The 24,777-nt window shown below is 39.5% G+C and overlaps 1 protein-coding gene across 10 annotated transcripts in view; it reads right to left on the bottom strand.

Annotated features, from left to right (window-relative positions):
* MAP7D2 (MAP7 domain containing 2) overlaps positions 1 to 24,777 on the bottom strand; it is an 84,825-nt gene that overhangs the window by 23,889 nt on the left and 36,159 nt on the right. For 5 of the 10 annotated variants that reach the window (XM_037377776.1, XM_037377774.1, XM_037377775.1 and 2 more), the window contains exons 2-5: positions 13,398 to 13,475; positions 10,033 to 10,196; positions 2,143 to 2,257; positions 1,119 to 1,217 (exon numbers count right to left, since the gene is read on the bottom strand). In XM_037377776.1, the coding sequence (XP_037233673.1) occupies positions 1,119 to 1,217; positions 2,143 to 2,257; positions 10,033 to 10,196; positions 13,398 to 13,475 (456 nt within the window). Of the gene's footprint in view, positions 1 to 1,118; positions 1,218 to 2,142; positions 2,258 to 2,447; positions 2,693 to 10,032; positions 10,197 to 10,742; positions 10,935 to 13,397; positions 13,476 to 24,777 lie in introns of those variants that run through there. The other 5 variants (XM_037377777.1, XM_037377781.1, XM_037377783.1 and 2 more) reach the window with 3 other exon arrangements.

Below are 24,777 nucleotides of genomic sequence, written 5' to 3'. Positions count from 1 at the left end.
CCCCAATTATTCAACTGAATGACAGAAAAATGTTACTCCAGTATTACTACGGCATACTAGTATATGATGATCATTGCACGATGCTCAGAAGCTAAAAGCATAGATGCTTTATCCTTTAAATTTGATTTTAATTTCTTTAAAACCAAAAAGATTTTCAGCCAGGACACGTATGTGGCCCTAATTCTGCAGCCCCTAAGTTACTGCATTCCCTATTACATCCATCGAAATGTTGCCTCAGTGGAGTCTGCAAGACTTGCCTCCATCTGTGCGGTTGTGGGTAGAACAACATTTACTGTGCATTCTGCAGGAGTAATATCCAAGCCTAGCTCCTCTTTTGGAGGGGAGAGAAGGTACCTAGCTCTAAAAGCACAAGGCTGCATTACGTTTTCAAAATGCCAAGTACATTTGCAACGAAAATTAGAAATCCATGTATACAATCCATTCTTAATTTTGGAGGACATCTCTACTTTACAGTCCTTTTATGGGAATAATAATTACTACTTTTTAAAAAGATAACTGAACAATATAAAAAGAAAAAAAACCCACAACTGCCTAAATGAAGTCTACTACTTGAGTTTGTTACAAATACCAGCTTGGCTGAAATCCACTTCAGGAGGCTGAAAACATAGCATGGCTGTTTATACCAAATTTGCTTATTCTTAAAATATTGCAGTAAAAGGCCCTCGAGAGGACTGTTTTGATGAAACATTGTCTTCATAACACGTTTTCTCCTACTGTGCAACCAAAATTTTTTCCAACAGCACCTGCACCTGTGCATGTCCATTAGAGCTGTTAAATATATGCGTAATTATGTTTACAGACACACACAAACACAGAGCACCTGCAGAATTAACAGAGATGAGAATCTGAGTGAAGAAGTCTACAGTTGGTGAGAAAACCATGAAATGCCTCTACTGTGCTGGAATGCGAGGCATGCACTGCAAAATTAAAAGGAAATTAAAAAGACATTTGCTCTACATCACTAAGGGTAACGCCGTAGAGTACCAGACTGAAATAATAAGAAAACAGTGGTCAGGAAGGACAAGATCAGTGGATGGATTACAGTGATTAGAACAGTTATAAACGAGACACGATGGTATTGTGATTCTCTGAAATACCATTGAAGGAATCAGCTGGAGCAGTAGAGGTCACAGGGTCTGAAGGAAGGGTGTTGGCAGCTAAACCTAGAACAGGGCGTGGGCTATTTTCTGATTCACCTACACAGCAGAGAAATCAGAGCAAAAAGAGGTGAAAGAAATTACTGATTAAGCTGGGGGAGCTGGAATTAAGCATAAGCTGCATCACAACGACAAACTGGTTTCTTTCTCAAAGTATAAAAGACTTCTTTTATTATCATATATATTTCATTTCCTGGCTTTTTTTGATGGCATACCGTGAAAACTATGATGTGAAACAGTTTGCCTTTTTAGAGTTAAGTATATCTACACATTGTTTAAAAGAGAGGAACTGTCATATTTCATCATCACCCAAACACAGATATCTTTCCCTGTAACATCAGTTTATTCAAACCTGACAAATTTAAATAAATTATATGATTTAAAACAGAAAACATGCGTATTTTTGAAATATAAAAGCAGTACATGACTGATTATGTAATAAAAAGAGTTTGTTCTGAAGCCAAATCAAAAAAAGAGCAGCAACAAAAAGTATGTGGGGGGGGAAAAAACTATTTTAAACTGCACACGCTGCATAGTCATCTAGAAATTCCTGTCAGGCTTTTAAAGTACCAAACAAAAACAGATCAACTTTTGCAAGTCTTAGGCAGCACTCAGTCCTTTGGTGAATATTAAATTTTCTGACTGTGTGTGTGGGAAGATAATGTGGGGGAAGAGACTAAGGGAGAGAGAGCATAAATTTAATTTTAGCATTTAGCATCCTCCAAACAGATTCTAGTTACTCTATTAAAATGATCTGCGTTCTTCAGTTAGTAGTGACCTTTCTCCCCAGAAGGTATTAGAGAGAGGAAGCCTGGCAAGCAATTACAAAGCATTTATTCACGCCCCAAGGCAGTAGCCCCTACAGCACCACCCTGACTATAAAATGCATCACCCTTACTATCTCTACAACCTCATGCATTTTGCACTTCCAAGATCTGCAATGCAGGCAGCCTGTTTCACTTACCATCTCTCCCTCCTGAGCCTGCAGCCAGTGCTCCTCCCCACGACCATGGCTTCTGCTTCTGTTCCAGCTGCAGGCTGCGTTCAAGGGACCGACGCATCATGGCTTCTAAACGTTCCTGGTTATATTGGTACAAAAACAGAAACCAAATCTGAATCAGTTCTTTGGGGGCTTTTTTTTTCCCCCTCCTTCTGAAGCCATGCTAAAAATACACAGTTCCCCTGTTGCTCCATGCAAGATGATTACAGAAGCTTGTTTTCGATAAAACAAAAAGGATTGAATAAAGAAAATATCAGCATGCTACCTACCTCCAGATATGTGTATCCTTTGTCTGCAAGCCACTGAGGTCACTACAGAGGCCTAAGTAAATAACACAGGTTGCATCACTGACTAGCATCTGCTCCTGCTGGTGAGGCTGCTGCTGTGCTCTGGACTTAATTTGTATAAGAATAATGCTCGACAAGCATTAACTCCTTCTTGTCTATGCAGACCTCAGGATTTTTTTCCATGCCTTTCTGAGCGCAGCTAAATTGCTGTAATGCCACTGGCTCCTCCTAGCCACAGAGATACATGATCACTTCAAATCCAAAGTAGGTTACTTTGCAGGATGCCTAATTTATTTATTTATTTAAAAAAAACCTCCCTCCTTTCTTCCACTACGTTACTCACAGTCTAGGCGTTTCAGAGCTTCTGAACCCCAACACCCCACCCGCAGTATTTTTTAGTGCATGCCCAGATCACGCTGTTTTGAGATTTACTTTTTTACCCCTCCACTTCCACATTTTTCTCCATGGCTTGATGAGTTAGGATTTTCAGATGGGCAATAACAAGAAGATTTCTTTCCCCTCCCCAAATCCTGCTCAACCTTTACCTTACAGCTACATATGGTTGCCTTATTCCCTTCCTACCACCTCCTAACTCTCACTTAAAGACCTCCACTCAGTTTTGCTCCCACCTTCTCTCTCTGCTAGTTTCTCAGTGGTTTATTGTTGCAACAATGATATCTGCACCTTTTCTTTTCCTCCTTTCAAGCAGGTAAAATCAGATTCTTCCCCACCCGCTGTTCCATCACCTACCACCCCCTCTTCCTTTCCTTCTCCCAGTACCTCATTCACATCTGGCAATCTCTTCACCCTTACATTTTAGCACCCAAACCCTACCATGAAAGATAAGTCTACTCTTGCTGACTCCAACTCCTGCCCCAATGGTTTTTAGCCCTTTGATACTACTAGTATTTTTGGTCTTACTACTTACTGCCTTAGCTATGTCCTTCTGGTCTAGTACAGAACTCTATCCACTTCAAACTCTTGAGCCTGCAGGCTTCTGTGATTACATCACATCCCCTTCAATTTCTATCCATCCCCTGCTCTGTCTCCAGTATCTTTTGGTAGCTCAGATCAACTGCACGGAAAACTCTCCTGTATCTCTTGGCCAGACTACTGTCTGTCACTGATTCATGACTTCGGTCTAGGTTTCCTGTTCCTCTTCCCTGAGATATTTTACCCAAAATGTCATTCTTTGTTGAAGCATGTCTCCTTCAGTCTCCACACTGATGTCGAGCCCATGATCTCTGATGGAGCTCATTCAGATCAGACTTTAACATCAGGCACCTCCATAACTATCATGCCTGGAACTTTTATGCATGTACCTGTAAACTGTTACCTTCCTGGGGCTTCGTCTATGGTCACTGGCTTTCTACCATGCCAGATGCCCTCTCATCATCTTCTGGTTATCTGCAACATACTTTTGTCTCTTCTACATCTTTGAAGAATCTCTTCTACTACCATGACTTCCAGCAATTTATTTCTGACCTCATTTTTTCCAATTCACCCAACGCTGCTACCAATTATCCATGAATTTCAACAGAAAGCCACTACCTTTTATCTTTAAGCTCTCTTAACTTTATTACAAATCACTTGTACCATAAAGAATTTTGTATCATCACCCTGTATACAAAGAGTGAAAAAAGGCAATTCTCACACACCCTTTCTATCATTCTCACCTCTTCTGTCCCTGTTGCCTCTCAGCCAGGTGACCCACCCTGCTGTTACAATTTCTGCTGCCTTGTCCAAGACTATGATCTTGCAGTCATGTGTTTTGAGCTCTCACTTCAGTTTTGTCTCCCTTCTGTGACTGTAGTTCACGGTCTATCAGGTAACATCATTCAAAGACCACTGAAATCAGGCAGCTGCTTCCCTGCCCTTCCTCCCCCTTCTGTCTAGTCAGTGCCATCAGTGTCCAGGCAGGCTCACAAATGCATGCTTTGCCTCCATCCTCCTCCTTTTTCTCCCTAAAGAGCAAACACATGAAGCACCACAAAGTTCAGGCACAGCCTCTTCTGCAACAGCACAGAAAAACCTCACAGTTTTGGATACCCTATCGTTTATTTTCCATACATTGGGTGTGACAAGAAAGCAATCTTCCAGATTCACCCCTCTGCGACTTAGTTTGCTACAGTCTGTTTTCCTTCTTTTACTACCTGATGATGCAATTTTCACATTTAAAACCTCTGCGTGCTGGCTTTGCATTTCAAGTTCATACTTCTTGCTTTTAACTTCCCAACTCCCAACATTAATTTAATTGTTTCAGTCCCTTTTCTGTACTTACTCTTTCCAAACCTCACCTCTTACTTCATCACCAGTTCTTCTCTGCAGTCTGCTTCTTTTCATTATTTCCTTCTAACTAAGCACCTTGCCCCAATATACCTTTCTACCCATACTCTTTACAAAGGAAAAACCACCCTCCCGTTTTTTTCTCATTAAAGCATACACTTATATGGAATATTTCTTTCCATATCTAATGAATACTGTTACACATGAATCAAAGAAGATAAGATGAAAGCAGTCAAGTTTCAATTATCTAGGTGATTTATGTTTGGAGTGGTTTTTAATGCTGCTTGAAGCAAGGACCAGCAATATGCTGTAGTCTGCAAACCACAGAATAAAGTTACACCACCTACTATAGGAGTGTTGATTTAAGAATAAAATGCATGATGAAATAGATTAAAGAAAATATTATTTTTCATACATCTTTGAAAGCCCATGCTACCTACAATCTGAGGTTGAAATCTTAATTACATGATGTGGAGAGGTTGGTTCATTTTCATTTGCAAAGAGCCTTCCATTAAAGCACTGAAGAAAGTAATTATTAAACCTCATGAAACCCTGCAGATATAGCTTAGATAAAGAACAATATGAAGGCCATTTTTCATGACGAAAGGATAGTTATTTAAAAAAAAGATTTTAAGTTAGCACAAAACTAAAAGGCTAAAGAAAATAGTAAGACACATGGAAGCACAGCATAAACAACTCATACATTAATAATCTGGTCTGTGACAAAAACTCAACAAGACAAAGCATTCCTTCACCAGCAAACAATGCACAAACCCCTTCCTGTCTATACTATAGATGAAGCACCTTCTCAAAAATGTATCAAACTATCCACGTGATCCTCATTTGGGAACTCTTAACAGCTATAAATAGAGGAAATAATCTCTGCACTGAAGATATATTGTGAGCTTCCACAAAAAACTATAATGTACAAGCTTTACATGTAGGTTAAATTAAGAACAAGTAAAACCATAAAAAAAGTGCTATCTATTGCTAGTATCTATGTTCCTTTCCAAAATCCATACTTATCCATCCAGGTTTTCCTCAGACTAAGCAACAGAACAAATGTTTGCATTGTCTGAATTAAAAAAACCAAGCAAAGAAAACCAAACCAAACAAGCCAAACAAACCTGAAAACCAGTAGTGAGAATACAAGTAATCTGACTGAAGTAGTTTCCTTTTCTCTACATAAAGCATGACACAGATGTGAAAACAAGGAAAAAATTAATTTTACAAGTATTGTAACTTAAAATAATTTGCACGAACAATTCAGAACCAATCTACCTTATACCTACAATACAAACATCTGAAAGAGCCCAAAAAATCTTCCTCTTCAGTTTATATATTTGTCAGTAGCTATCTAAATAGCTCACTGTTTCTCAATATTATCAGTTGCCTTCATCTTTTGAGTGGCTCTTCCACATAGCAACCAGAGTTCTGTTATTTTCTATTTAAAGAATGTATTAAAAAGCAATACAGTATTTTTAAATGTAACTACCATTCTGAATAGAATCCATTTTCTACTCTCAACCAATTACAATTATGCATGTGTATTAAGGGTGCGTGCATCAAAGAACAACACAGGACAAATGAAGTCTCTGTGTTAAGGTATATGGGGAGCTGCAGCAGCAAGTAATGGGGGGGGAGGGGAGCAGAGGACAGTCAGTGTTGTACTAAGGACTAAATTCTTCTCACATCTATCACACAGCTTGCAGCAAAATTTCTGTATTACTTGTGCAAGTGAATTCCACTCAGCATACAAACTGCCAAAATACGTTTGGAAAGCAATTATTCTTTCCATGTATTATAATTCAAAAAGTAATTAACTGTGAATTATAATATAGAAAGTAATTAACACTGTTATATCTTGAGAGTTTTTCACCCTCTTAAGTGCATACTTCTTACACATGTAACAAATAGTCCATGTGCACCAAAATAATCTCTCCAATGCTGCAGGATACTCTTTTTCCATTTAGCAGCTGCTACATTAATCTTTCAAGTCTGAGTGCTGGATTAGACTTGATGCTGCCTACCAGTAGTAAGTCATTTAAATAACAGTATATTGGTAGGATCAGTACTAATTTTATCAATTTCTTTTTTAACAAAATCTGATGGTTTTATTAAAACTGGACCTTTGACTAGATGAATGTTATTACTCTTATTTGCACTAGTATCCTTGACACAGCCTGTACAAGTGTGTTTGTATTGTCTTACAGAATACAAGGGCAGTAGAACACAGCTTCTACAGACTTCCCAATACCCTGGTGTACAGCTAGACATTTATTTGCAAGGTATTTCCAAGTTACATGGAAGTTCAAGATGGTGAAAGAGAAAAAATTATTTTAACGGAATGAGGACTAGCTTCACTTTTATCTAGTCCTAAAGCCACTGGCTACTTACTTAAGTTAAGAAAAAGTTTAAAGCAACTTTTTAATAGCGTCTGTGAAACAACAATACACTTCTTTCCTCAAGGCTCAGAGGCTGCTTTTACTAAAGGAAATAACAACTTCAAAAGTAATATGGAGGAAGGGCAGTGCTACTGAAGACCTCTACGGATAAGGAAGGTGAAGTCAATATACACAGAACAATTTTCAGACACACTTATTCAGTTCCTGTCTGAGGAATGGGACACACTCCCACCGTGCTCTGCCACAAGCTCCAGCTGCCCCAGAGAAGAACTCTGCCAGAACACATCCACTGCCATCAACACAGACTTTCAAACCACGATCTCTTGACTGGCACTGTAGAGGTGGGAGGGACAAACGCAAGCATAAAAAACTGAACTTTAGCCACCTCCTTTTTGAGATGTCCTCTGCATGCAAAACATTCCAGCAGAAGATGTTCTGATGTAGGAAGCCAACAAGTCCCCATAATTTGTTAAGAGCCATTCATCTCTCAAACTCTTACAGGTGCAACAATATTTTCTAGAGAGAGATTTATATATTCTGTTTTTATCACAAATATGCACTGCCTTCAGCTGTGTTAAAAAGCAGGGAAAAAAGACTTAAGGAAGATATAAAGTACAACCAATAAGGCAGACAGCAAGGAAGAAAATCTTCCTACTTGGCACTTCATACACCTGATGAACTGGTAAAATGGGTGCTCCCAGTCCCCGCCCAGTGTTAACCAGTGTTAAAAGGAGAAAAACTGAAGACATGCTGCAGTATGCTGGCTCACTGACCATGGCACTGTCGCCCCTCATCTCAGGTGTGGGAAATAGAGGTTCAAAGCTCTTCCAGTAAAGAAGGCCTCAAATGTCCAGAATGACTCAGCAGCAGTGAGTAATTTGCCATGCCCAGGGAGCTGCAACTTCATTACCATCCTTACTCAGACTACTCAGTACTCAGACTCCACTGCTACTATGCATACAGGGTTTGAGAGGCTCATCAGAAGAGCTGGGTGGGGGTTGGCATACCCTTTAGTAGAACTCAAGTGGAATTCAGCAAATGAGGGAATAACAAATAACCATGAAGGGAAGCAGGAGGTGGTGGTGGTGGTGTCTCCTTTTCCCAGTTTCCTTCTTCCCTCATCCTCCCCTGTCCTACAGTTTATTGTTATGTACCTTCCCCTCCTTCAGAGGCTCCTGGATTTTTCCTCTCACTAGGTCTAATCCATCCTCAAGCAAGCATCCTCTCCTGTCCTCCTGCCCACACAGCCTTTTCTCAGGTTCCTCAACTTGGGGGAAGGAGAAAAGGAAAGGGAAAGGAGCCAGGCCTGGGCCTGCCTTGGCTTCCAAAAGGCTTTAGACAGTTTAAGCTTGAAGGACCAGCTCAGTGAGCAGAACTAGGAGTGGTATGTATTATGACCAAATACTTGGAGGTAGCCTTTCTCTCACCATTAGAGGAATCTCTTGCTACACATACAGGGTGCTGGGGAGCTGTAACAGGCTCATTGATGCTTGGGATAAACATCACTGTGTGCTCAGCTTCTTATATCCACCTCTGGGCAAGTGCAGGCAAGTGCACTACAGATGGGATCCCCACCAAACAGAGCCTTCAGGTCTGACCTGGCATACCCTCTCTTACGTCCAACAACCCTGCTCTCATTTCTGCAGCACAGGCAAAACCACACAGGCAGGGAAAGCAGGCAGTTCATCACTCTTCCTACACCTGTTTCCCCTCCCTGCCCCATTCTGGTGCAAATTCCGAGGACAGGGTTTTGGAAGTTTTTGTACTTGCCACTTTCCCATACAAGCCCTACAAAGGGGATCGATTTTGCTTAGCTGCAAAAGGTTATTACAGGAGGAAATACTGGGGAAGGAGCATGTCAGGCCAATGACGTCACCGAGGAGGAAACCTCCTACCCTTTGTTTCTGGTTTTTGCCATTTTTCTTACCAGAATTTGAAATGAACGACATGACAAAATATTTTAAAATTAATTCTCAGCTATTATGCAGAAGCCACAATCAGTATGTTACTGCTGTTATGACAGCAGTGTATTATTCTGATCCCACGCAGAAGTGTTTTACCTCTTTTGCAATGATATTTTGATCAAAAGATGGAGGGCAGAAAGTAGGGAAGATTAACAACAGCAGATTTCTAGAGCCTTTTTATCTAGGAACTTGGGAAATACATTCTTCTGGCTTTTTTTTTTTTTTTTTAAACCACTGCCCCCTTTTCCCAAAATCATTAATTCTTTACCAGTTGCAGTAGCAGTGCTAGTGTTTTCTACACAATGTCACGTAGAGACACACACACACACACTGCATTCAGAGATTCGCAACAGCAATTGGACTCATTAGACCAAAAAAGAACTTTCAGTGATTTCAGCAGGAAGAGTAGAAGACAGGAAGGGTATGAAGATGCTTCAAAAGATGTATGAGTAGTTCTGTTCTGTGCTAGAATCTTAAACCAGCCTAGATTCTTCACTGCTTTAAGTAAGAAATTCTGAATTTGTCACTGAGGAAAAACGAAACAACACATTTTCAAAAACATTATTTCAATTTCACAGACAGTAAACAAAACAGTATGAACAATCTTTTCCCTCTTATGGAAACATTTTTTAAAACTAACTTCTGGAAAGCTGGTGCTTTATCATCTGACAGTGAGAGTCCCCCGTATGTTAGCATAAGTAGATGACTATTCTGGCAGATCATACAAAAACCAAGACACAAAAAAAGCTTTGGGAAGTGTTTTTGATGTACAAGCAGTAGTAGAGTACTTATAACTATGGTCATGTGCATTTGCAAAATAAATAAATCAACATTTAATGCAAGTCAGTAATCAACTATGTTTAATGCTACCATAAAGAGTTGCTCTGCCATACATCTCCCAGTGGATCTTACCTCCTCCTCTTTAAGCTTTTTTCTCCGTTTTTCTTCAACAGCGGCTCTCTTCTGTTCTTCTCTCTGCCTCTGTTCCTCCAGCCTTCTCCATCGCTCCTCCATTTGCTTTTCATATTGAAGTTTTGCTCTTCTCTCCTTCTCCAGTATCTGCTGTTCTCTAGCAGCTTCAGAGAGAAAAAGGTGCATTTCACTTTATGCAAATTTTCTTCTGCTTTAAAACCATTTGATAACATGACACAATAGTGTAAAACAGCAAACAAGTACACAGGGTTTTAGTTCACTAAGATCAAAAATATAGTGCACAGAAGCGCTGGAATGATTAATAAATCTAAATGATTTGCTCAATAAATAAATAGGGAAGCTCTCTGTACACAAGGTGACAGTTTGTGCCCCTTACACCTAGGTAAAAACAGTGTACGGAATAGTTAACAATTCCTTTTTGGTTATGTTTCAAATTCCTCTGTAGCTTAAAGCCAAATGCTTTTTCACACATAACAAATGTTCTCAGTAGTGAATCAGTCATACATGTTGAAGCAAAAGCCCTTAGAATTTCTTTAAAACTGTGCTTCTCGTTTTGGGGCTGCCTTCAAAACAATACATGAAAACATACACTAAATTTTCTATGATGCTTTAAGAACACACCATTCTGTTCATTAATTGGTGTTACACTGTTACCCACTTCTGCTTCTCTGCATGAAAAAAAAAATTACTTCTGTTATTGAGGGTTTGCCCAGCTGTTTATTCCAACTGGAGTCATAATCTTCTTGAAACATTAGCTTGTTGTCACAGAAATTCAGACAGCAACATTACATACAGGACTGTTGCTTCAGGTCTGCATAGGAGAACAAGTAGCAGAAGTTACTGTGAGAAATCATGAGGAAAAATCCACTTCTCATGCAAGTGTATTCCCTAAAAAGGCAGGGAAGCAGAGTTCAGTAAGCATGCTTATATACACGCAAGTGTGTATGTCACATACCACCACATATATGGCCGATATCAAAGAAGGAATATTCTCATGGTTGCCAGGCTAAGAACTTGAAAGTTAGGAAAAGCCAGAATTAACACTGTTTTATACAAGAGCTAGTCCTTCATCCTGCTCACCTAGTCAACTTCAGTGTGCTTCTTCAATTCCTGTTTCCTTGTACAGAAAATTTTCACCCTTTTAACTCTCTCAGTATCTTCCCATCAGTCCCAGACTCTTCCTTGCCAAGCCATCTCAATTCCCTCTTCTCCGATCAGCCTTACTCCCTCACCTCCTGCCCCCAAGCTCTTTAACCACAACTGTGACCTTCACTACCTCCTTAGCCCCACTCTACCCTCAAGCCCTTGGTTTAAAAGCCAGAGTCCCTCCAATACCAGGCCCTTTTCCAACAGTTGCATTTCTTTCCCTTGAATACTGGATCCTCCTACAATACTTCTTTTTCACATCCAACCTGCTTTACAGAACAACTTCTACCTTATTCTTGTTAGAAATAGTTGATGTTGTCTTCCCCTTTTGCCTTGTGAGAAGTCACCATTCCTTGCCCTGAGGACAGGGCAGTGTGAGAGGGGTGTCAACTGCTGCAGGTGAGCCTGGATTTGTACACAGATAAAGAGTTACCTCAGGGACAGTGGAAGACAAGTGACCAGTCACTAATTATTAATGACTACTAGCCACATCAAGTAGAGCAAGTGAAAACAGCATGCTGGAGTTGATAAAACCCAAAAATAAAGTGAGGTGTCCAGAGATTGCACTATTACCTTCCGAGTAAGCAGGTTAAACCCAGGACTGATTCTACACAGAAAAGCAAACCATTCTGTCATCAGGAACATACATACAGTTCTTATTCCTTGATTTAGTGATACTAAACCACTGATCAATGAGTTTTGGCTTTGGTGAAAAGGTCATTTCATATTGCCGCAAAGTACCTGCTAGCTGCATAAAGATCTGTCCATCTAGTGAACTTGCTGCTTTTTTTCTGAACTCCTAAAAGAAATTTGCCACAGGCAAACTGTAACCAAAACCCAGAGCTCCTCATTCTAGAAATGGCCTTAAACCTAAGAAAGTATGTTTCCAGAAGGCATGTATGATGTCGGGACACAAGAACTGCAGAGAAGCCCTCCCAAATCCCCAGGGCCAATAACTCCCAGATTCTCCAACTTTTTTTCCCCTCTCGTCTCTTCTGCTTTTTAATCCAAGTCCTTTCCAATCTATTCATCATGTCACTTTCTCAGGAACCAGAAAAGAAGGGATTATCAAGAGGACAGAAGAGGTAGTCTGGATTGAGTATACTTAGAACAGATGTAAACTACAACTCCGGCTGGTGCATGCCTCATAGACAGAGCCTCTGGGGAGATTAAGAACTAAACACAATCAGATTTTCACAGAAACTACCAAAAGGAATCTTTGCTCACCAAGCCCACAGTACAAAAAAAAAAAAAAAAAAAAGTCAATGGCCTCAAGCCTCAGGTTTTGTCAAGAAATGGTCAACAGTTTATTTATTGTGCAAAAAACAGTATTCTCCTATGACTTTTTTCCCACAGGTGTCCATAATGTTTTATTTGACATTTCCTCAAAATACACATCTAGCTTAAATTTTACAAAATCATAAACCACTGACAATTCCTTCTAACAGGTATTGTCAGGGGCCTTTCTTGTTACTACAATGAGGATAAGTGAAGGTAACTGTTAAACATACATATACAAATGCATATATATTCAAAAACAATGCTGAACAATTAATTTAATTCATATATAGATATGAAATTAACTGTGTATACACCCATGCACCTTTTTTTTTTTCTCCCTTTGATTTCCTCAGCATTTCCCTGGTGGTATTAGTAGATTAAAAACACCTGAATATTTTAAAAACTCCGAAATCAATGCTTATGTTATTTAGGAAATGAGTATTTTTTCTCATTGTCTTGAAAGATTACACATTTTAAACCTTATGGAAAAGTATCTGCTTCATGCTGTACTTAACAACTCCATAGTATCTTTTAATATCACTAAAACTTAATGAGACTAAAATTGAAGCTGGTTCACCAAATCGTCCTACTTATTATCCTAAGTATTATTCAAGGCTTATTTAGTATTTTTACAAATCACAATTGTAACACTCAGTATCTTGCACATAAACCTATATTCAGAAGTACATAAAGAAGAAAGTCAACTTGTAACTATAGACTATTAAATATTCAAATGGAAATCGCAGAAGACAGATTATTTTTTATAATTTAATGTAAAAGTAGTAATATAAGTGATAAATACTAGGAACAGACTGAATCACAATGTTTAAAATTCAGAACAGAAAAACTGTCATGTTAGTAACTTAAGTCTATTAACACATATACATAAATAATACATACACCTCTCGCCATCTTACCAAAGTATTTCTCCCTTTCTTCTCTCCTCTCCTTTGCCAGTCTTTGTCTTTCATCAGTTTTTAGAAATCCATCAATGGCTGAAGTAAGAGAGATTAAAAAAAAAAAAAAAGTATTAAAAAAAGTGTTAGTAAAACTAAAGAAGCATCCAAAGATCCAAAAGAACTAAAAAAATCCACCAAAAATAAATATCTACTGCATTTAACAACCCCAACAACAAAAACTATTCTGCACTTGTATGCAGGCCAATTAACAAACTGGGATTTGGACACATCCTGAGCAGTTTCCTACCTACTGCTGAACTCAAAGCACAGCTCCTCACTGTAAATGCTCGACTCCTCTTCTCAGAGCAAACAAGCATGCTGTTAGTGCTCGTTTTAAAACTTAAAACTTTCTTGGGAAAAACCATAAGGATAGAATTAAGAGGTATTAATCTTTGTTAAAAACCTCATTCTAAAGTTTTTGGCTAAAAAAGAAAAACGTAGCTCAGGAAAGCAGTATGCAGCTCTTATAGTCTAATGCTATGTAGAGTTCCAGCCTTCATATTTATGGCTTAACACAGCCCCACAGCTTCCTCGCCCACAGCAAACCACTAGCCCCAGCTCATTTCAACAACGAGCAATTAGCTGGATGAGGCTACAGAGGCAGCAGCCCTCCTGCCCTTTTTTCCTGGTAGGAAACACTTTGTTTCCTGCTCCAGCTGGTATCTAAAAGCAGGTTACTTGTTTGGGAGGAGGCTGCATAAGGATGTGCTGTACCTGAATCCAGACACCCCAGTTCTTTGCACAGCATAAGCCACTGAAAAGCCCAACTTAAGAAAGCAGGGAGTGACACACGAGGTGCCTCGGGGTCACCTGCCTGCATGCCCTGGAATGAGCAGGCAGACAGACCTTAGATGGACCTTCTGCAACACCACAGGTAAGCTCACCAGCAGCTAGTGACTTGATGGACCAGCTAAAGGATGGTATCCTTTCAAAACAGCTGACAGGGCCTCCAGTGCCCTCCTTTCACTCTTTGTTTTCAGGATCTCCTGGGGTCTTAGCAGGGCTCCAGCGCAAACAGGCACAGCATCTCACAGCACAGTTTACATAATTTGCAATCATTATTGGGGCTCCCTATTGAGTTGCTGCATTATAATTAAGTCCCCTTTCCCTTTTGCTCTAAGAACTGAAGTCGATAATTTTCTCGGATAAATACGAGTGGAAAAGTTACTTAGACTGTAACCTCAACTATCTTCCTGAACAGTCACACTTGCAGGCTCCTCTCCGAGGGCATCCTGCCTTAAAGATTCTGCATAAGTGCCTTTCTGTAAAATGTACAGTTCTGCAGCAAGGCTGAAAACCAGCCTCAGTGGTCCCTTGTGACTGGTGTAAAACGTAGGTCTCAGCTGTCCCCCATTAGAATAACAGCTTGCTTTTTCCCCAAGCAGCACCTTCAAACACCATCTCTAATCCTCCTCTGCAAACACAGACAGTGACTACTTGATGGCAGCCCGGCCTCTGGAAAATTGTAATTATAGTTCACAGCTGGTTAATTACAGCTAGAATTTGTGGGTCAAATACATATCTATTTATTACCAAAGACTCATCCTACTTCCATACTAGTCCACTTGTTTGTTCATTTGGCTGCATTTATTGTCAGATTTGACAAGTAAGAAGAGGAGGCAGCTCAGTAAAGCAACCACTGCAAAGGTTTGCAACTACTTTGAAAGGGCCTGCAATAAGTAACCAAGAAGGGGAATCCTGTTGTCAGCAGTTAAATTACAGCTCCAACGGAAAGCTTTCTCAATGATCTGAAAGTCAAAGCAGCATGAAAACTACAATTTAGACGAGAATCCGTAGAGAAGGTAAAATCAAGACAGGATCAAGAGCTGAAAGAGGGAAGACAGAGCTTGGGAGCAAGTGGAGGCTGGAGAAAAGGAGAAAGACAAGCAGAGGCAGGAGCTAAGGTCTTCTGTGGCAAGCGACCTAACTCTGATGGAGAGGTGGAACCTTGAGTATGGAAGCTAAGGAACGGGCAGAGGAACAGCAAGACAGTTCATGTCTATGGTTTATGTTTACAAAATCCTGCACTAGCTCCCCTCACTCACCTGCTTTCAGGAGAAACGAAACCTTATGAAACCCTACCCTTTTAATCTATGAAACCCACTGGAAAAATATGTTGCATTATGCTTGTCAATGAAGTTGCAGTAAACTTTGATTGCTTTGTGAATGCAACTGGCAGAAGCGGATCTAAAAGCTCCGGCCTTGCTCTCAACTACCATAGCTACCCAGAGTTGATGCACAATTTTTCAGGTTGGCTTTCTCAAAAGTGTGGATGTCTCAAATCCACTCAGGTAATATTAAAAGAATATCAAGGCTGTAATACCAGACATTTAAGAAATGAGATGCGTCAGAATAGAAGCGGTCTGTAAAATCCTACTTTGTCTCCTTTTACGCACATATTATGCATTTTTTCCTTTTTGGTCCCTCCACTTATTCAGTGCATGGGATAAACCTCCTCAAGAAGTGAACCAAGTTCAAAGTGGTTAGTACTTCTTGCTTCATATTGTTCTGAAACTGGAAAGTAGACTGAACTATAATCTGAATTCTGTTTTGGAGGACAGTGCTCCAGATTTCGGTTACGGGCCAGGTGAAACAACAAATATATGGAACTGCTGCTCATTAAATGTGCAACACACCAATGTGCAAAAACACATGTGGAGGAAAATAGTATGCAACCTAATAAGTACAGGACTCAAATGTATATGCACGCAGCAAGAGTAGCAATAAAATAGCACAGGCATCCTCCATACTAGCATTTCTTAACTCAAACACTTGACTTCGTGAATCAGCATGCCTACCAAAAATCAGAAATTTGCTTGCCTTCAGAAAGTAAACACAGCTTTGAAGGACAGAATAACTATTCCCTGGGTAATAACTTGTACCTTGGGATGATGAAAGGCCAAAATTAGCATATTTACTACACATCTTCATATAATACGCATTATAAACGTAATGGGCACAGCAGTTACCTGTGGCGAGAAATCTGATTCATGACAGGAATTCAAATTCTGTTTAGTAAAGCAGGCTGTAAACACCAAGCCAGCGCTGTACCATGAAAATAACGCCATGCCATCTACATTTCCTAATACGACTGCCAGCAGAGGGCAGAACAAGGTTTCCATGAAAAAGGAAAGCCCACAGCAAAAAAGCTTTCACTGTGTTAAGTGACCTCAGGTTAATAGTCTGTATACTCAGCTTTGTCCTGAGCTTTCCTCATATTTACAACTAAGCCTCTGATCCCTCGGTTAGAGGCGTGTAGCAGCAAATGACATATTTAAAAGTCGGGATGTAAATGCAAGCTGGTTGTGCCTTCTGCCAGAGTAACGAATACAAAGAGATGCTGGCAGAAAGTTCTCTAATAACTCTTTATTCCCAGACCTGCAGAAGAATAAGGAAACTGCCCAAGTGACATCAAAGATTTTATTGTAAGGAAGCACACACACAAATTGCCGCTCCTTCTGCTCCATCTCCCATCCCTTGTCAAAAGCCCCTTTTCCAGAGTCCCCACTCTCAAAGGCAAGCATCTAACTGCTGGGCTAATTCCTTGAGACTGTGCCTCATTTTTCAACTGAAGAGGTCAGCTGCTCCTTTGAGACTTTGTTACAACAAGCATTCCTAAAGAAAAAGACCATAACTTAAAACTGGTTAAAATAGCAGCAGTCCTGCAGCAGTAATATAACAGCTAATGCTGCAGGACTTTTTCAATACTTTAATGTTACTTTGAAATAAATATTCACAGAAGTAAAAACTGACATGTTAATCGCAGCAATCGCTGCTTTGATGGGCAAAGTAAACCTATTCAGACTGATGAAACAGTGCCAGAACATGTCCACACACACTCTGCTCCACATACCACTTGCATAAGCCTCTTGCTGGTTGCTAAAGACAGAGGAAGGCTGTCCTGTCCTGATGAGACACAAGGCAAGCTCTGTCTTTTGAAATCCATATCCTGTTTCTGGTTGAGAAAACAAGTACTCGAGCAGGACAATCAGGTTATTGGAAGCTGAGAGTACATTTCAGAAAGACAAACCTAGCTGCTTGGACATCTCCTGTCCTGAAATTCACACCTGAGTAACTGCCAGCAGATAGGGCGTCCATTCATATTTTTTTTTCCTACTCTGCTGTTGAATGCACATATACATGTGTCTTCTGTAATATTCCACGGTATTTGGTTTCACAATGTATTTATATAATAGCACATATCAAAGTCCTTGATAGCAGGCATCCCAAGACAGAGGGGAAGTCAGCTAAGGATCTGAGCACAGCTCTCTGTAACTGTGTTCAACATACTTAGTTTGGTCATCCTATATGACCACGTTCAACAAGTTCAGACCTTCACCGCTCTATGTGACACCATCCAACATTCTCAGACCTTTGCCACAGTGTATGTCATCTACACTGAAGTTGCTGCATTGGTGAAATTCCCAGTTTGGATGTACTTCTGCCCATGGGTAGCCTTGCCAGGGATGTGGTGAAGTGGCCTGTATACCAGAACAGAGCTGCCTGAGAGCACTTAAACCCACTGCTTTGCTGGCAAACTCCATTGTTTCAAATAATAAAATCTCAATCTATAAAATCAAGGTTTTGCTCCCTAAAAACCTGCTTTCTCTCCCTTGAGACTGTTATTTGCAACCACAGAGAACAGAATTTTCCACCTGCCACTGCTTCCCTCTGGGTACAAACTGAATGAAGAAATGTTACGTTCAAGTTTTCAGTTACTGACTATACTCAGAGGGGAAAAAAAAGGGGTGACACTGCATGTGACTGTACCTGGATGACACTTTCTATTGGCAAAAGACACTTTGTCTAAATTTTAATTGTAGTATGTCACTGAGAAGCTTTCAGGTAGAGTCAGCCTGCAAACAACACAAGGGCTTTGCCGGTATGTTCAGTAAGATTTAGCGGATTGTCCTTTTTTTTAATAATTATCTTTTAAAAGTTTTGGGTTTTTTTAATTGAACAAGCTGTTTGTTGTATTGCACTCAAAAAATTAAATACAAAGAATCAGAATTTTTCCAGTTTCAGCCACTTAATTTTATTTTCATGTTTGCCAGGCTGGATTTCAAATATAACCAGAAAAGCAAAAGGGACATTTTCCATTATGCCTAATTAAAATACCAGGATTGCTATTTGTTGTTATAAAGATGTTAAGTAGATGAAGTCATTAAGGGCAGACTCAGCTGCCAAACACAGTGACATTTCAGACACCTCAGGCTGATTGTCTGAGAGGTGGCCTGGCAGATAGGACACGGATGCTGTCAGGAACCCACAGGCCCTGGTGAAAAGCTAGGACACAGAGTGTCAGGAAGTACCTGCCTTATGCTCCTCATCTCCACCCTCGATTTTCAAATTATTTGTTTGAATCAAGAACTTCAGCTATACATCACACAAACATTACAGTAGCAAAACATATCCTACTGGTATGTTTATTTAAGTTTAAGGTAAAATCACTCCAAAATGCTGGCCAAGTAACTTTAAAATTAGACATAAAAGTATATATACGTCATTTGGTGATGACTTATAACAACAAAAATATCTTCTATTACTGCATGAAGGGGAAAAACTTGCTAAAATATAAAAGGCAGGTATTTTCAGTTCTGTACGAATCTGTAGGTAGGATTTTCCTCCCCTTCTAGCCTGTTCCTGCAGCTTCTTACTGCAGGTAATTACAAAAATTGCACAAATAAGAAGGTGAATGGTGGAGATTCAGCTGTAACTTTTTTTTAAACTTCAAAATAAACCCGGAAACACTCAAGCTTATGAAGACAGTTAAACATTTAATTTCTAAATTCAGGAGTTAACACTCTGTATTCCTACATTTGTCAATACAGATACCAATTAATCCTTTCAACGTTACAAATGAAAATTTTGAAAAAGTCTCTAAAAACGTGAGCGCGTATCATGCACGAAGAGAACTTTTATTCCAGTATATGAAAAAAATTTCATCTTAATCATATGTTCTCTAATTTTTACTATTCATGAATAGTAATTTTAATAGCAGATACTGATATACTTGAACACAAAATTCCATTTCATAATGATTTTTTGTATTTATTCTATGACTGCAGTTAATTTGAAAGCACCTTCAGTAACTTCACATGAAGCTTTCAAATGAAAAATTGTTCTCAAGAACTTCTAGAAATAGTTGTATTTCTCTGAAAACTTCATCTTTGTAGCATATATGCAACCCATGCATGCTGCATTATCTCTTAAATGGTGGACACGTATGTCGGAGTTTCTATGCTGCAGAATAAAGCCTGTACAGAGATGCTTACAGATGGCAAACAGGGATAAAAGACAGACCTGCCTCTCCATCCTGCTCCAAGGGAGTGTATTATACTCCCTTTCTCTGCAATAAAAACACTTTCTAAGACTCTTGACTCACAAGGGGGAGGGAGAAAGGAGACAAAAAGGAAGCGGGTTTCCTTTTGCTTATACATCTTTCATCCAGCAATTAGTTACCAATGGAATTTTTCCAATGGAATATTCCTCTGCTAGAGGACAAATAGGAAACTATTGTTAATGCCTTATATAAAGTTTTAATACAAAACAAAACGTTCATACATGTAAACATTACATTCAAAGCCTTAGCTAACAGTTCTCAAAGCTTCAAAACAAAGCTTCAAAGTCGCTGTTGCTCTAGTGGCCATTGATCAAAGCATGCACAGCTCTACGCACTGGCTCCAAAGCAAGCTGGCAGGTAGGGACCCAGTCAGACTTTCATGCCACTCCTGCTCTCATGCAAGTCTCATGAATTATATATTTTGTGGAATATCAGCAGAACCAGAATTTAGCATCAAGATATTTCTACAAAAATGTTGAGAGTTGAATAAAAATTCTAAAATTAGATGAAAGAAGTAGCAAAAAAAAAAAAGGGGGGGGGGGGGGAATATGCCTGAAGATTCATGTTTGTTTATAAATGTTTTTATGAAAATGTCTAGTCTTTTTGCCTAATTGAAACTGATTAGACGCATCTGCAGTACAATCTAAGTTTAGGGAGACTTTTCAGACCTCTTTTATTAAAGAAAGGCCATTGCACAACATCAGAATCACAACTAAAAAAAATTATTTTTAAGAGTTATCCTTTAAAACAGTCTAAGCAGGGCTTTATGGGGGCCTTGGTGTTGGTTGGTTTTTTGTTGGGTTTTCTTGTTTGTTTGTTTTATGGGGGTTGAGAGGGTTTGGGGAGGGTTGGGGGGGTGTTTTGGTTTTTCTTGGTTTCCCACATACACACCTTGCTTTTAAAAAAATTTTTTTCCAGTAAACATAGAAATTCTCGGTATAAAAGACAGATAATCAAATTTGAAGATGCAGGAAAACTATGGTTTTTAAAATTGATCTTGTCACAACTTTAATTATATTATCAGAAAAAGCCCCTCAATAATATTAACCAAAAATAATAAGATAGCACTTTCCCTCTTCAGATACTTAACTACACAACACTTACAATGAGGAGTGGAAAAAAGGCATAATCCAAAATGAATTAATGCATTCATAACACTGTCTTGGGAACAGATTCATCCTACACACAGCCACTCTGTCTGAGGAAAGCAATCCTTTTTAAACCTGCTCCCTGAGCAAGTAAATAATCTTACAGTTCTGGGTGGGGGCAGGAATCAAATCAGCAACTTTCTGGAAGAGGAAAAGACTACACATTCTGAAATGGATTAAAAAAAAAGAAATAAACAAAAACAAATATTGCTTCTAACTCACAGTTAACAGTTAAAAACTAAATGCAAGTAAGGTTCACGAAGGAATAATTGCTGTCACCAGCTGGAAATTATGTACTAAATCAAGCAAACCCCCAAACCCATAAACATTACAAATAAAACAATTATTTTTCCACCACAGAATTTTTTTCTTCTTTCGTTCACTCACTACATACCTCCTAAGTTAACAGTTGTCCCAACATGTATTCAGAATTCATGCATTTACTAACTTGCACTGACTAGTTTCACTGACTTCAGCAGAACTAATTGGTTAGAAAAGATAGAAATATCTTGTTAGGATCAGGAAGCCTTTGCATGCCCCACCCAAGTCTGAAAACAGGTCCTATCACTCATGTACTATCACAATAAATGGAAAGCACACTTGTTACAAGGAGAGCATCTATGAATACTGTAAACACTGCTTGCCTAGTTCACTTTCTGACCTTTGCAAAAAAAAAGCCTAAGACAGTAACCTAAATTCTAAGACAAATTCAATTTCTTTCCGACAACTTTTGTCACCAAAAGGAACTAATAAAAAAAGCTGTGCATCTATAGTGGAGACTAACATACTTCAATTCCTCATTAAAAGTGTTTCTGGACTTGCAATGCACTTTATGTATCAACACCTGCTGATGTTATACAGTTGTTATTAGGTATTAGATAACCAGAGCTCAGTGAAAACTAGCATTCCACTGATGCAGGTATTTTTAGCATCAGCAAACAAGATGGAAACTGTACGTATCCATTTGTCTCACCTCCAACTAGTTTGCAATCCTCAAACGCACACTAAAACCCACTTCCTATTCAAGTTAATTGGCTTTGCTGTGTACAGCATTGAATAGCAGTCTTACACTTTGGTGGTTTTGCAGTTTTCAATGCTATGTTCCGCTCTCACATGGTAGCTGCAGTGCATAAAGGCAGTAAAATTGAACGGAGAGCACAGAACTGCTTTTCTATATCCAAGTAGCAAGCGCTTTTGTGGTAGTCTTTACAGCTACTGCAGTCTTGCACAGCCCCCGCGTGGGCAAGGAGCTGACCTACAGCTGAGGTGCACCACTCATTTCACTGCGATTTTTTTTTTCCTCTGCTGACAGAGCAGACGTCTTATGCTGTAATTTAAAACCAAGGGGTGCAGGAGCCAGTGTTTGCAAAGATGATTATCTGAAGAAAACAGACAGCTTACCCGATGCAAGAACTCAGAAAAGTTAGAGCGTACTAGGCAGAGCTCCTGTCTTCATGCTCTTCAGTGTCACTGGCCTTGCGACCTGAGTAACATTCCCTTCGGCAGCGGACAGTGTGCTGCCTCCACCCCCAGGCCAGACATCCCTGCAGCCAGGACCCCTCATTAAAATCCTACTTCGCGGTGAAGGGGAAAGTTGGGATGATTTTCCCACCATGGCAGTAGCTCACATGTCAAGCTGCCCAGCTCAAGGCACTGAAGCGCACTGCTGAGGGCCATTATTCTGCTGCCAATGCTCCTTTTATCCAAAACTAAACTTTCACAGCACCAATACAGAGCAGCTGCAAATCTCTGATTTCAGGTGACTTGGGGCTCACAGGACAGTGTTTCAGGGGAAGCCCTGGCAGTTTCTAGACAGCCTGCTTTCTTCTGTGGTCTCTGCCTGTAGGTCATGGGCCCCTGGAGGAAAGCAACTGCTTGCAGATGTGCCAGTCTGGGAGATAGAAAAAGTCCTGTAATCAAACTCTTAATTAACCTCTATGTCAAAGTAACCATACAAGAGCGTGACATGGCAAACAAAACTACAGCTTGCTTCTAAACCAGCTTCAGCCAGAAAGCGTTCTTCTGAAGCCCTGAATAAAAACGATGACACAGACTTGTCAGTATATCCTCATTAACTGTCATTAAAAACAAATCTAAGCATTATCACTGAAGAAACAATAAAACAAGGTTACTATCTAGAAATAAAGGGCTCACAGTGAGGAGACAGAGGCTTGGGAAACGCTCATTAATGAGGTAGCAATTTGTACAGTGTAGCACTGACCTTAAGCAATCCACTGCACATGTACGTACAGGGATGGCTCTGCTGAGTCCTTTTACTAACCGTTTTTCAGTTCCAAGTCTAATTTAACAGAAACTGCCATAGAAATATCTGTGCTTTGGGATTTGCTCCGAGTTGTAGAAAAGGTGTATTTAGAAAATCAAGAAAACATATTTGGCTTCTATCATTGCTTAGAGAGACACAAAGTGTTGCCAGCATGCTCCTTATTACCACAATATGCCTACATATTTTCTCCTAGACAGTACATTAACTTCTTCATATTATTTTCATTTCTCACTATACCCTGTTCTCCATCATTTAATCAGTGATGACTGAAGATTTGGAGAAGGCTTTAGGGTGTTTCTCTTCTGTTCTTTGTGGTAAGCAAGGTGAATACAGAGCATTTCACGAAAGAAGAATCCATTTGCAATTTTCCATTTATATATGTCTATTAAAAAAAGCACACATTTATGACTTACTAACATGACAAAACATGCACGTATCAAGGACTAATCTAAATAACCTCTGCTTTGCTCTGCCTCTACCTGGTGCATTGCTGAAACAGCATATTATTTCACATAGAAGCAGCTACCAGATATCAGATGCAGAAAGCATGTTTTCCCTGTGATTTGGCAAAAGCCTCAAAGAAGAAACAAAGCTGATTAATCCAGAGTAGACATGATCAAGTGAACTTCATCCTTTGTTGACTTGACTGTGAATAGGAGGAAGAGTTAAAATGTTGCTTTTACTGTGCTTCACACTAATAGTGCATCCTATGGATTTATTTCAAGGGGAAGAAAAACATCCATTGATTATCAAAACCAAAACAATTTATTCTAGGAACATGCACCGTAGATCCTCATTGGGAGGGAAGCTTTTACAAAAAGCTTTTACAATTAGATGTCTGACTATAACTTTTTTTCTTGCATTTTAGTAGCTGTACAACACCAAAGTATTTCCTATTAATAACATTACACATAGACACAGTTTTGACTAGGTTTCTGGTCAGTTTACCAAAGTGTATTCCATACAGCTCCTGCTTTTGGATGCCCCAGTCTTGGCCCCCAGATACAAATCATATAATTTAGTGGTGGAATCTGAATATTTGCCCTTTTTACATCCAGAACATTAATTTTTCCCTCTTGTGCTTCTATAGAGTTATTGGTCTCATCTGAAAATCTAATCCTTCTCGGTGTTGCATCAAGAGCCTAACATGTCCCTGTTGCAACTTCTGCCTAGTTTTCTACCTGTCCTTCAGCCGTGACCTTCTGACTCTTAAGGAAAACCACATGTGAAGTTTTCGTTGCATGCAGTTCCACCTGGAAGACTCTGCTGAGACTTGACCAAGCACTGGAAACCTCAATGTCCTAGATAAAGAGAAATAAAAATATTTGCATGCATCCCTTTCCATGTAAAGTATGCACCTTTTTATGATCATTTATAATGATTTTTCTTGATCCAACTATTTAATATTAGCCACTGTGCATAGAAAAATGTCTGTGTTAAAAACCAAACCATGCCCCCAAAGGACACTGCTCCAAAAGAACATCATCCAACTTTTTACCCTTGAACAATGTTAAAGGGTCTGAATTTCTTAGAGCTTCCAGATGTCTAGGCAATACCCCTAAG

Source organism: Falco rusticolus, chromosome 2 (assembly GCF_015220075.1).
Source record: "Falco rusticolus isolate bFalRus1 chromosome 2, bFalRus1.pri, whole genome shotgun sequence".
NCBI lineage: Eukaryota > Metazoa > Chordata > Aves > Falconiformes > Falconidae > Falco > Falco rusticolus.
Note: the sequence above shows the minus strand (reverse complement) of the source record. Positions and strands in the feature narration are given on the sequence as shown.